The sequence below is a fragment of the Setaria italica genome, chromosome VII (assembly GCF_000263155.2).
Source record: "Setaria italica strain Yugu1 chromosome VII, Setaria_italica_v2.0, whole genome shotgun sequence".
NCBI classification, from domain to species: domain Eukaryota; kingdom Viridiplantae; phylum Streptophyta; class Magnoliopsida; order Poales; family Poaceae; genus Setaria; species Setaria italica.
Window position 1 is genome coordinate 32671775 of NC_028456.1, and position 11039 is coordinate 32682813.

The 11039-nt window shown below is 42.2% G+C and overlaps 1 protein-coding gene across 3 annotated transcripts; it reads left to right on the plus strand.

Annotated features, from left to right (window-relative positions):
• Positions 1-1442: 1442 nt before the first annotated feature.
• LOC101786793 (protein FLX-like 3) lies at positions 1443-10708 on the plus strand. 3 transcript variants are annotated; one of them, XM_004977104.2, is made up of 6 exons: positions 1443-1555; positions 2169-2905; positions 3016-3161; positions 4343-4422; positions 4522-4642; positions 8768-10708. In XM_004977104.2, the coding sequence occupies exons 2-5, from the start codon at positions 2181-2183 to the stop codon at positions 4603-4605; spliced, it is 1035 nt and encodes a 344-aa protein (XP_004977161.1). In that variant the 5' UTR covers positions 1443-1555; positions 2169-2180; the 3' UTR covers positions 4606-4642; positions 8768-10708. The 3 variants fall into 3 exon arrangements, with proteins under 3 accessions (XP_004977161.1, XP_012703298.1, XP_004977159.1); XM_012847844.2 differs by lacking the exon at positions 8768-10708 and having other exon boundaries at positions 2163-2905; positions 4522-4828; XM_004977102.2 differs by lacking the exon at positions 8768-10708 and having other exon boundaries at positions 4522-4828.
• The last annotated feature ends 331 nt before the right edge of the window (positions 10709-11039 follow it).

Here is an 11039-nt window from a genome sequence, read left to right on the forward strand (position 1 = left end):
TAAAAATCTAACTTCAACAATTTATAAAAATCTATATTCAATATTTTTAATACTTATTTCAAGCCAAATGGATTCAACATTTTTCAACATAAAAGTCAACATTTGGAGAAAAAAACCAATCTTCTTCAACAATGGTGGAGCCGCGGGCGCATGGAGGGGTGTTTTGCGCTCGCATGCCGGACAGGCGGCGCTCGGTGGCGAGGGGAGAAGCAGCGGGGCCATGCAAGGGGAGCGGCGCGCCGGCCGTGTTGTGTGCAGGGACGGCGGCGGGCCCCACGGTGTGAGGTGAGGGCCGTGTTGGCGCGCGGGGTGACGTGGGAGGCAGTGGTGGGGAAGGGGATATAGGTTCAGATCAGACGGTCAGAAGTTTTTGCACGTATTTTAAAGCACCGAAAGCCGTAGTAGGATTACCGAGCTTGTATGGCCATTAACCTTGTTAGGCCTGTTCATGATGCCGGGCCGAGCATTAAATCTATTCAACCTATAAACACTAGGTCCAGGCTTGTTTGAGGCCCAATTGACTTTTTTTGTTCCGTAGGCCTCTGAGCCCAACATAACGATAAGATCCAACAACGCCCGCCTGCCCGCCCAACGCTCACGGGCGAACAAAATACAGGCAGGCCAAAATGCCTCCTCAAGAATCTATCTATACTATAAAGAAATCAAACACCCGGCTGCCTCTTGTTTCCATGAAATTTCCGGCTCTCAAGAGCCTAGAGTTCTCTTGTTCTAAATCGCTCCCGGTTTTCGAAGAAGAGACCATGCCAAAGCTCCATATGCTTGTCCTAGAGGTGGTAAGTCAGGGATCGGATGACTTGAGCAAATGGGAGTTACGAGCATCTGGTGACATGGCCAGCTGGCCTCAAAGAAATCGAAATTGACATTTCAATTCCATGGTTCCTTCGGAAAAAGTATCAGCAGGTGCAATGTAGAAGCTGTAAAGTCTGCAACGAGGAGCGCGTTTAGCAGGCATCATCCTGGTGTTCACTTCATCTTTGGACGAGATTTTTCTTATTGTATTTTGTGTAGTTTATATTGTGTTTGAAGAAACCTTGGTGACAAGAAGAAGCTGTGTGCTATTGTCGATGAAATTCAGTTTGAACAAGATGGAGACCGGATCGCTACCAAAATGAAACAAATTGTACAGCTTGTAATGGCAGATCTCAGGTTTTGGTTTTATATGAAATAATGAATCATGGGAAGTATTAAAAGAAAGGTGTCTAAAAGAAAGATGGAATAAAAAGGAAGAAATGAATGAAAAAAGAACAAGACGAAAAAAAAAACTATAAGCTGGTCTTCCTCGCGCGCTGGGCTAAACTGGGCCTTCTGCTGCTGGCTGCGTTCAATGTGGGCTAAACTGCGAACTTGTGAGCCGTGGGCCCGTTCAATGTGGAAACAAAGACGCCCTATATCCGGCTATTTCCCCTCCCCGTCGCCTTTTCCTCTCTCTCTTCGGTCTCGGCCTTACTTTCCTAGCGGCGACGACAGAGCGACTGGCGCCGCCGTTGGCCAGTTCTTCACCGGGGTAATCGCCGGCGACGATCATACCACAAGGGTATACCCTCCCATTCTCTTCCCTTCCCTTGCCTTCCTGCTGTGCGAAATCGAACACCCAAACCCCTATCATATGCAATTTGTATTCGGATCTGACCATGTCCTACACTGGGTCCACCCCTGGCGCCTAGGGTTGGCACCCAAGCTGCGGATGTACTGAAAGCACCTCAGGCGAATATTGTGGGGGTATCATGACCCGCGGGGTAGAAATTCAATGGAAAAATTCCAGCTCTTGTAAAATTTCCGCCGTGCCACCCCCCTGTTTGCAGTAGTGCTGTTCGTTCAAATGAAAGCACTGACTGCAAGCTGGTTCTTTTGTTGTTATAATTTGCAAAGTCAGTCACTAATAAGTCACCGGTACTGTTGTAGTTGTAGGACTTTCTATTCATCTCAGAGTTGAACACTTATGCGTTATGCCCATTGCCCAACGCATACCTTGTGCTAACCTGGGTGTTATTTTAGTTCCTATATGTGCTTTATGTTACCAGTGTTATGCAGTGTCAGATCCACCGCCGTTATTTCACTTGATGAATGTACTGGCTTTCATGTACCTGTCATGAACTAACAATGGATCCATAAAACTCTATTTTTCTTTTGATGTTTTTCGGACCAAGGCACCAAGCATCATGTCGGAGAGAGGTCGACTGCCACGGCGTCCCATTGATGACCGCAGGGGTTACCATGAAGTTCGTCTAGTTCATCCCAGAGGGTATCCTGAAGTCCATGACATCCGTGCGGTTGATGAACGTAGGGGGTATCCTGACAACCGTCTGGTTGATGAACGTAGGGGCTACCCTGGTGTTCGTTTGATTGATGACCATAGGGGCTATCCTGCCACTCGTGCTGATGACCGTAGGGCCTATCCTGACATCCATGAAGGCCCACGCATGAGAGGAGCTCCTCATCCTCACCCTCACCCTCACCCTCACCCAGCTGTTCTAGAGGAAGAGCTTGAGTTGCAGGAAGTTGAACTCCGGAGGCTTTTGGCAGATAACCGTGCTCTGGCTGAGGAGCGTGCAGACTTAAACAGGGAATTACAAGCTGGAAAAGATGAGGTCCGCCACTTGAATGTTATCATTTCAGACATTACTGCTGAGAAGGAAGCTTATATCAGTAAGCTTGTGGACAAGAAGAGGAAGCTTGAAGCTGAACTTAGAGCAAATGAGCACTTACGTGATGAGATTATGCAGCTTCGTGGTGAAATTGAGAAGCTCATTGCTACTAGGAAAGAACTCTCTGCAGAGGCTGCATCTCTCATGGAAGATCTGACCAGGGAAAAATCTGTTAAGCACCAGCTACCTATGCTGAAAGAAGAGCTTGATGGTCTGCAACTGGAACTTATTCATGTGAGGTACATCTGCAGTCTCCTTTGCATTCCATCTGATTATCAGGTACCCACCAGTTAGTCATTTGCAAGTATATATATATATGCTTTTAAGGTCATTGGTTTGTCTTCCGCAGGACTGCTTGTGAACTAGAGCGAAAAGGGAATTTTGAGTTGGTGGAACAAAGGAAGGCAATGGAGAAGAATATGATTTCTATGGCACAAGAGATTGAACAGATGCGAGCTGAATTAGCTAAATTTGAAGTGAGACCATGGGGCACAGGTACAGCATTGGGACTAATTTACCTCACAGTATTGCAAATTTTCTTGCACACATTCCCTCCTCTCATTGGCAGGAGATTGTACTATTGTAGTAATCTGTTTATTTGACTGATTCTTTTTTGCATATTTCTGCATTTTTTTTACCATTGCCATTACTATGCTGAGGTTTGCAGAAGTAGCACATAAGGTGATGGTTTCTTTTTGGTAATGTGGGCACTGGGCATAAGAATTCTATCAAGGGGTCTTTCCTTTTGATCACTCCTTAGCTGTTCTTTCTTAAAATACGATGTGAGGTGTGAAATCTAATTATAGGATAGCAAACTGGACCACATATATGGTTGGCGTTTGCTAATTTTATTGTAGATATACCTTTGCAAACTTTGGAATCATATTTGTTAACCAATGAAGGGTACATGCTGTATATGTTTTAAATAATATGCATTGAGGGGTTAGGATTTTAAGTTCATATTTTTGGGAAAAATAATTGCTCAGCTATTGTGCTCGTTGAGTTCTGTTGAGTCTGCTAGTCGCACTGGATATGATAATTAAAAAAATGAGACACAATACTTGCACTGTGTTACTTTGGACTTGTCCAGATGTATAGAAGCAAGAATAGTCTTTTCTTTTTGCTGTGAATTATCCACTCTAAAACATATTTTAGCTTTGTGGCTATTCTTTCGCGCCGATGTCAAATTAGAAATAACCTTGGGACATTCAGAATCGATGATTGATAGTCTAATAGTCTGACGCTTTCCATCATCGGCCTCTATATGGCTTACGTACTCAACAATTATTGTTGTTTGATGGGCCGATAAGAATGGTCGAAATTGATGTATTAGCATGCTATAATCATTGTCCCAAGGTGCTAGTCTAGAGGCAGAGCAGCAATTAGCACCTAATCGGCAATTAGGCATGACTAAGCAAGCTTTGGTGGCTGCTTGGGGAGGCTAGAAGCCTAGGTAAGATGACGCTGCCTATGTAGGCTAGGTGGTGGCCTTGGGCAACACTCACCCATACTAAGAGTGCATTAATTTTTTTTTAACGGACGGTGATTTGTTCAAAGTATGCTTCCTGAAATAGTATTTATCTTGTCAGTATCGTTGATGTTTTGTATTTATCATTTTTTTATTTCTTTAATATAAGGTAGAATTATCATGCTATCAATTTTATGTACCCTTTAAGGTGGAGCATATGGGATGCAGATGGGCAGCCCTGAGGTGGCCTTCACTAAGCCATACGAAGATAGCTATAATATCCATGCGGTATGATCTCCATCAGATAGCAATATGCGACCATTAAATTCTTCCCTCATTAACTTAAGATAGTTGCTCATTTATCTGTAATTTCTATTATGTTACCAGGGGGTTTCTGAGAAAGGTCCTTTGCATCCTCCTGAATCTAGTTCATGGGGGACATATGACAAGAACCGCCTTCAGTACCGTTAAGATCACAAGAGTCATGGGAGAAAGAGTTACCTTCTAGGTGTTAACCTGTCATGTCACATGGTTTACAGTACCTGAGCTTTATACTTGCTTGCTTTAAAATTAAGGCTTGACTTGTTTGAACGTTTCTAAGAATTTTAATTTCTATAGTAGTCTATTAAATTTTTTCCACTACTATAAATTACAGAATTATTACTATAAATCTAGGTCAATATTGATATCCTGATGTCCATATTTCTATTGCTATATGGATCTACGAGTAAAAACTATTTTAATAGGGCTTGGACATATATGATACACATTTGGTAGAGTGGGTCATACATGTCCCAAATGGCTTAGCAAGCCTGAACTATTGTTAACTGCTGAAACATTGAACCTGATGTGTTGAACAAAGTACTTACATCGCACAATAGTTATCATTGTACGCAAAAAACAGGAGCGAGAAGCTATCTACAGTTCTGTACACCTCATTCAATATTAGTTTTAGACATACAAGAGATTTGGACCACATTGACCTGAATGTGGCATATGCTCCAAGATAGCCATATAGATAATCAGATACCACGCCCTTGGATTCATGTTGAATCAGGAGATTCTACTGATTTCGAGAAGGTGGACATGGTTTTGAAGTTGAGTCTAAGCTTTCTGTGGAGAGGTAGGTTGCTTGAAGATCAGAAGGCACATATTGCTCACCCACGAGGCCACAATGAAAGATGCACCGACAACAATGAGCTTATTCAGCTCATGTTTCACGTGACCATTAATAATTCTGAAAGTTGCACTGGTATCCTAGGTCAAACAGTTGCTCAAAAGGATGAAAGGGAGCAGCTATATTATAGCTAAGTAAGCTGTTCGACCATATTTTTTGGTCAAAAAAAATGCCAGAAGAGTGGAGAAGTATATTAGCATCAGTCTTGAAGAACAAGGGGGACATTCAAAGTTGTATTAATTACCAAGGCAGTAAGCTGCTGAGCAAGACCATGAAGCTAAGAGAGAGAGGGAGGGAGGGTCAAGCACCGTTTGAAAAGAATTTGCGTGTCATCATGAACCAATTTAGTTTCATGCCTGGAAGGTCGACCATGGAAGCGATTTCCTTAATAAGAAAAATTGTGGAGCAGTATAGGGAGCAGAAGAAGGATCTGGCATAGAATTAAAGAGGGGTCAATGGATTGGCGCCAAGCATCTTGCATTCTCAATGGCATGTTCTATAGAACGGCGATTAGACTTGCAATGTTCTATGGTGTAGATTGTTGGTCTACTAAAAGGTGCATGTTCAACAGTTAAGTTTGCAGAAATGCAAAAGTTGCGATGGATTTGTGGTCATACAAGAAAGATTTGAGTCTTAAATGACGATATACATGATAGTCTAGGGCTAGCACCAATTGAAGGAAAGCTTGTACGACACCATTGAGATGGTTTGGACATAATCCAATGAAGACCTCTAGAGGCCCTGGTAAAAGTGAAGTTTAGAATAGTTATGCATAGACAAAGAAGGATTAAGATCATTAGGACAATAACTTTCAAAACTGAACCGTAGGGCTGAAACTGCCCTTGAGGTGCTTCTTTAGGCCATAAGGAGCATGATGAAGTCGACAAACATAGCCGATCGGAGCCTCAACTTGGAGTTGATTCCATATACACTTTGTGTAAATTAAAATCAATAGAGACACTCTTCACATCGTTATAAGAGATCATCTACAGTGAGGTGCTTGCTTCTGTGGATCCATGCAACTATAGTTGAAGTTTGCACGAGCTGTCATTTGTCAGATCCCAAAGAGGCCATATCTACTCCTTGCTCCACCTAGTCATGTTTATGATCCAAAATTTGTCGGGCAATCTTTGATTTGTCCCCAAGAATGCATATAGCTATCATGCCATACATATGCATAGCCATTCCTTTAGCACTGGATCTTTGTTTTATTGTCACTGTACTCCCGGAGGCATGAACAGTCTTTGATACAGCATGGAGTACCGGAAGAATTATGATGTTTTCATGTGATACAGCGCTGAATAGTAGAATTTAGATATTTTGCAGCTGTAGAGGTAGCAAGGCTGTTCAGTCTGAAGCACTTATATTCGCCCTTTCCCCAATTTAGAACTTCATGTAGGAAATGTCATCAACCATAAGGAGAAAAAAAGGTGCCACGAGCAAAGATTTGGCTTAATTAAGGAGTACTTTCACTGCATTTGGAAGAAAGTAGAAGGATTACTTGGAATGAAGCTGGTAGATCTGCTGCTGTTGCTTTTGTGTGATAAGTGGCGTATGGAAGTTTTACAGTGCTTAAATCTTTTGGTAAGGCTCTGAGAAGGGAGAAGCTTACTATTTATGACAGCAACATATGGAAGTTGAACTTTGATGCTTTCTTCTGCATGATGCAAGCACATTGCATAGTTGAATACAAGCTGGTTAAGTCTGGTCCTATAAGTCCTATCAGTTTGGACTATCCCATGTACAAAGCTAATGAAGGTTATGTTGGTGTTCTGGAATGTGAGTGCTTTTAATTAAGCAGTGAAGATCATTACAAAGTCTTTTCAATGACAGAGGCAAGCTGTTGATGGCTTACAGAATGATGAGGCAAGTAATTTCTCCATCCGAGCAGAAGTTGTACTGCATTTCTATCTACGTTTAAATGGTCATTTGTAGTTTTCCTTGGTTTGTTAATTTTCAACTTAATTTAGGATATTTTGAAATGGCCATTTCTGTCTACTCTTCAATGGTCATGTTATCTAAATTATAAGGTGCCTTTTGCTGTTCTACAACCCAGAGACCATTACCAATACTCAATAGGTGCAGTTCAATGCTTGTAATTCATAAATCATAGGACGGAGTGTGGCTACAATGCCATAAGCTGACAACAATATAGCCCTATGGATCTTCTCATGCAAATCAGATGAGTATTGTTGGTCCAGTAATGGAGTTGGAAACAGTTAGTGTCATGGTTAACAGCTGTTTCTCGTACCATTCCATTAGCTTTTGAGAAGCATAGTGATAGGAGCTACTTCTCTGGTAGCTATCATGGAGAGAGCTAAGTAAAGTTGGAGTAATACCTTGGGAAGAGAAGTTGTTACAGAACAGAATCACATAACGAAAATTCGCCATCTTCTTTGCAAATATTATTCCGCTACATTTTGCTTCCATGAGCTTTATTGACCATGGAGGAATATGCAAGTATCATAGTTTCACTCCGTTGAGGTTTTGGTATTTGGCTGGAGCTTCTGTTCTTCAGGAGTTCCTCCTGAAGTCGCTTGCCCCAGGCTGTTAGTGGTCTAGCGTGGTAAGCAGGTTGTAGTCGTGTTTTGTTTTGCAGTGGCGCAACCTTTCTCTTTTGTTTCGAGCCTCTCCAATGGGAGGTCCTAAGCTGGATCCATATGTTTCTCTCTCTTATAGGACCAGCTCCTATACATTGTGAGGTTGATTCCATATGGAACCAGCTCCCATGCGGCCATGCATAGAATCAGGTCCTGTGTAATATAATATAGGGAGAGTGGGAGAGAGAATAGAGGGAGGGAGGGGCGTGGGTCCCATTTATAGATTCAAACCCTGGTTCTATACACTGGAGCTAATACAACATGTGACATCAAATCATTGTGGGCCGTATCTATGCAACCGGGGCCGGTTCTATACATGGAGATACCCTTAGGCTGAGTGGAGTGTGTTGGGAGGGGTTTTCTAGTTCCTCCCGCTTCCTTGTACATTTTGTACGACTTCCTTTCTTAATGAAATGGCATGTAGTTTTCCTGCGTTGTTCAAGGAAAAAAAAAAAGGTTTTGAGCATATGCTGGTAGAAAGTAGCAACCTTGTAACTGGGGGCACGGAAGCAAAGATTTCCCATCTGGCATATGATTTGATTTTGAGAAAGAAATACCAAAATGCCAATTCCTTTCCTATTAACAAATTTGCATATTGCTTTGATATTCCAATGATCAACGCATCCTTCAAGTAGCTAGCTATGTCTAAGTTATGTTCATTCCCTTTTGCTTGTTATGTTTCTTGATGTGGTGAACCACAAGTGTTTGCATTATGCTAATCACATCATAATTTCTTTGGTGCATGTTGTTTTATCATACTATACTTTGGTATGTCCTTTTACTATTCTGCAAATGTACATATGATTTTTATATGTTTGGGCACAAATGCCTAATTCTGTTGTTTTTGTCCTTGCAGGGTGAAATTCTTAGTTGATCTGGTTATGTGTACTGTAAGGGCGACACCCTACATCAAGATATGTACACAGGAACCCTATAGAACCAGATGGTTTATGAGTTGGAGATATGAGAAAAATCCTCAAAGCACAGCAGCCAGCATCGAATGTTGCAATACTTGACGGAATATGAATGTTGACTTGGTTCATAAGCAGGCATTATTATATTGTTGCAGTTCCCTCTGGAGCATGTGAAAATGCTTTTCAGTGCATCAAAGCTGGTGGGGAACTTTGGTCTACTTGGAAGCCTTTGCCCCATGTCATGTCATGAATTCCTCTGTACGGAAAATGAAAACAGTCTGCTGCAGTGAGAGTGTAAGTTTTGTTCATTGGCGAGTTAGCTTGTGTCAGGCCTTCAAGTTTCCAAGCTCAAAAGTTCAGCTCAAATCAGTTCAGTATCTTGATTAGTTATTTATATTCAATATCTGGATGAACTTACCTGGAGCAATGGAGCTTGAGATCAGTAAAGCCATGTGAGCTTCTATAATCAGGAATATAAGCAAAGCTAAATACTTGATGCAAGAGCCCTTATGGGTTGAAGAGAGTCCATAGCAACCCTATGTGATTGAAGCCAGAATGTGGCATTAGGGTGCTGATGCTGCTGGCCAGAGCCATGTTTTTCACTAACTGTGGTTATGAGTGCACTCATGGGTGTCACGGCGAAACAAAGTTGCATGCAAAAAGGCCTGCTCATGGAACATGTTGCCAGCAAGCTGTCTACTGTATATCACTAAAGCTTTGCCTGGAATTGAAGATTGTTTAATACCTGTGTCCATGTGTTCATTGGAAGTTCGGGAAGGGTTCGTATGTAAAGCACAATGGATAGTGCACACAAAGCTGTCTGGCAAAAGGAAACCGAGGATTTCTCAGCCTTGATACTCTACATAACCATTTATCGTCTTATGCTGATTTGCTCCATGCAGTGTTCCCCGACGTGTCACAGTTTGCTGTGTCTGCAGATTCACTGCCCTGAATTGATCATTTTCTGCAGCCAACTGCACAGTCATGTGGTTCTTTGACCATTTGTTGGAAGAAGTATCGGAGACCCGGAATGTCAAAATGGTAATGACCTTTTGGGGCATCCTCTGCTGGCATTGGCCATGCGCAATGGTTCATTATGGACCAACTGAAACCAAAATGCGCCCTGGATTTGCTAAGATAAGTTAGGGAATAGTTACTGCCATGCGTTGATGCGTATACATGAACATGCTGCTGAGGGCCCTTTTGGAGTTTGGACTGCCCAGTCTGATAAAAGGAAAAGCTTTCAACCACCATCCGTGCTGAGGCCTGGTTTATTTGCAAGAAAATTGAAAGAGTTATTTGCTATTTTTGGATATGTGTGCAATCAGCGAAAATGGTGGTTCCTAAGGACAGTTTCTCTTGACTTGGTGCCGCCGCCACAGCCTCGTCTTGCTGCGTAAGGGCACTTCTGTTCATTTCCCCGCCTTCCCTTTCTGATGACAAATCGATGCTTTGGCAGAATCCGTTTCCTCTGCATGTCTAGAAGCATGTTATGTCGTTCAGCTTTGTTTCGTTGCCGGTCGCAAAGCAGGAACACAGCAATACATGACGAGCAATCTGTTACAAATTGGAAAAAAAAAACTTGGGGCCTCTTTAAAACGCATGATTATCAGAACATAGGAATAAAAACACAAAATATTGGAGGGCCCATCCAATTAAAATCCTACAGAAATCAAGAAGGGTTTGGATGCTACACATGAAGAACGCAAGAAAAACATGAGACTGGGCCTTTGTGCTTATTTTAAAGAAGTTGCGCAAAAGGGTTGTATTGTAGCGGAACTCTTTGAGATTGGTAGTTACGAGGCATCTGTTGACAAATTGTGAGCTACTTCGAAATAAAATAAATTGGAAGACACTTCACGTGCGACGGCCCATTTCGATCAGGTGTTTTTGGCCCATTCGATTCTTCGACCATCCATCATTCAGAGGAGTGATAGGATAAGAAGTTGTGATAGGCTAAGAAGTTCTACTAATGAAACGTGCATAAAAAAAAATCTTATAATTTATAATTGGCTGGCCAGCCGGCCAAGGCATCGTTGTTGGTTAACCACTTAACCGACTAATTCTACGCTACAAGTTGCTTGAGATTAAAGGAAGAGTCGAGGAGAGCAGCATTGGGGTGCCATATGTTGACCATGCACTGTTGTGAACGATGCTTCCAAAACACCATCTGAGTTACCTATACAGTTGTCTCTGCCACTAGGGTTTTTCCAA

Excerpts from the sequence above, each read along its gene's own strand:
- LOC101786793 (XM_004977104.2), top strand. The coding sequence starts at position 2,181 with ATGTCGGAGAGAGGTCGACTGCCACGGCGTCCCATTGATGACCGCAGG. Across the intron at positions 3,162-4,342 it reads AGTGAGACCATGGGGCACAG|GTGGAGCATATGGGATGCAG; the intron begins GTACAGCATTGG and ends GTACCCTTTAAG. Across the intron at positions 4,423-4,521 it reads ATAGCTATAATATCCATGCG|GGGGTTTCTGAGAAAGGTCC; the intron begins GTATGATCTCCA and ends TTATGTTACCAG.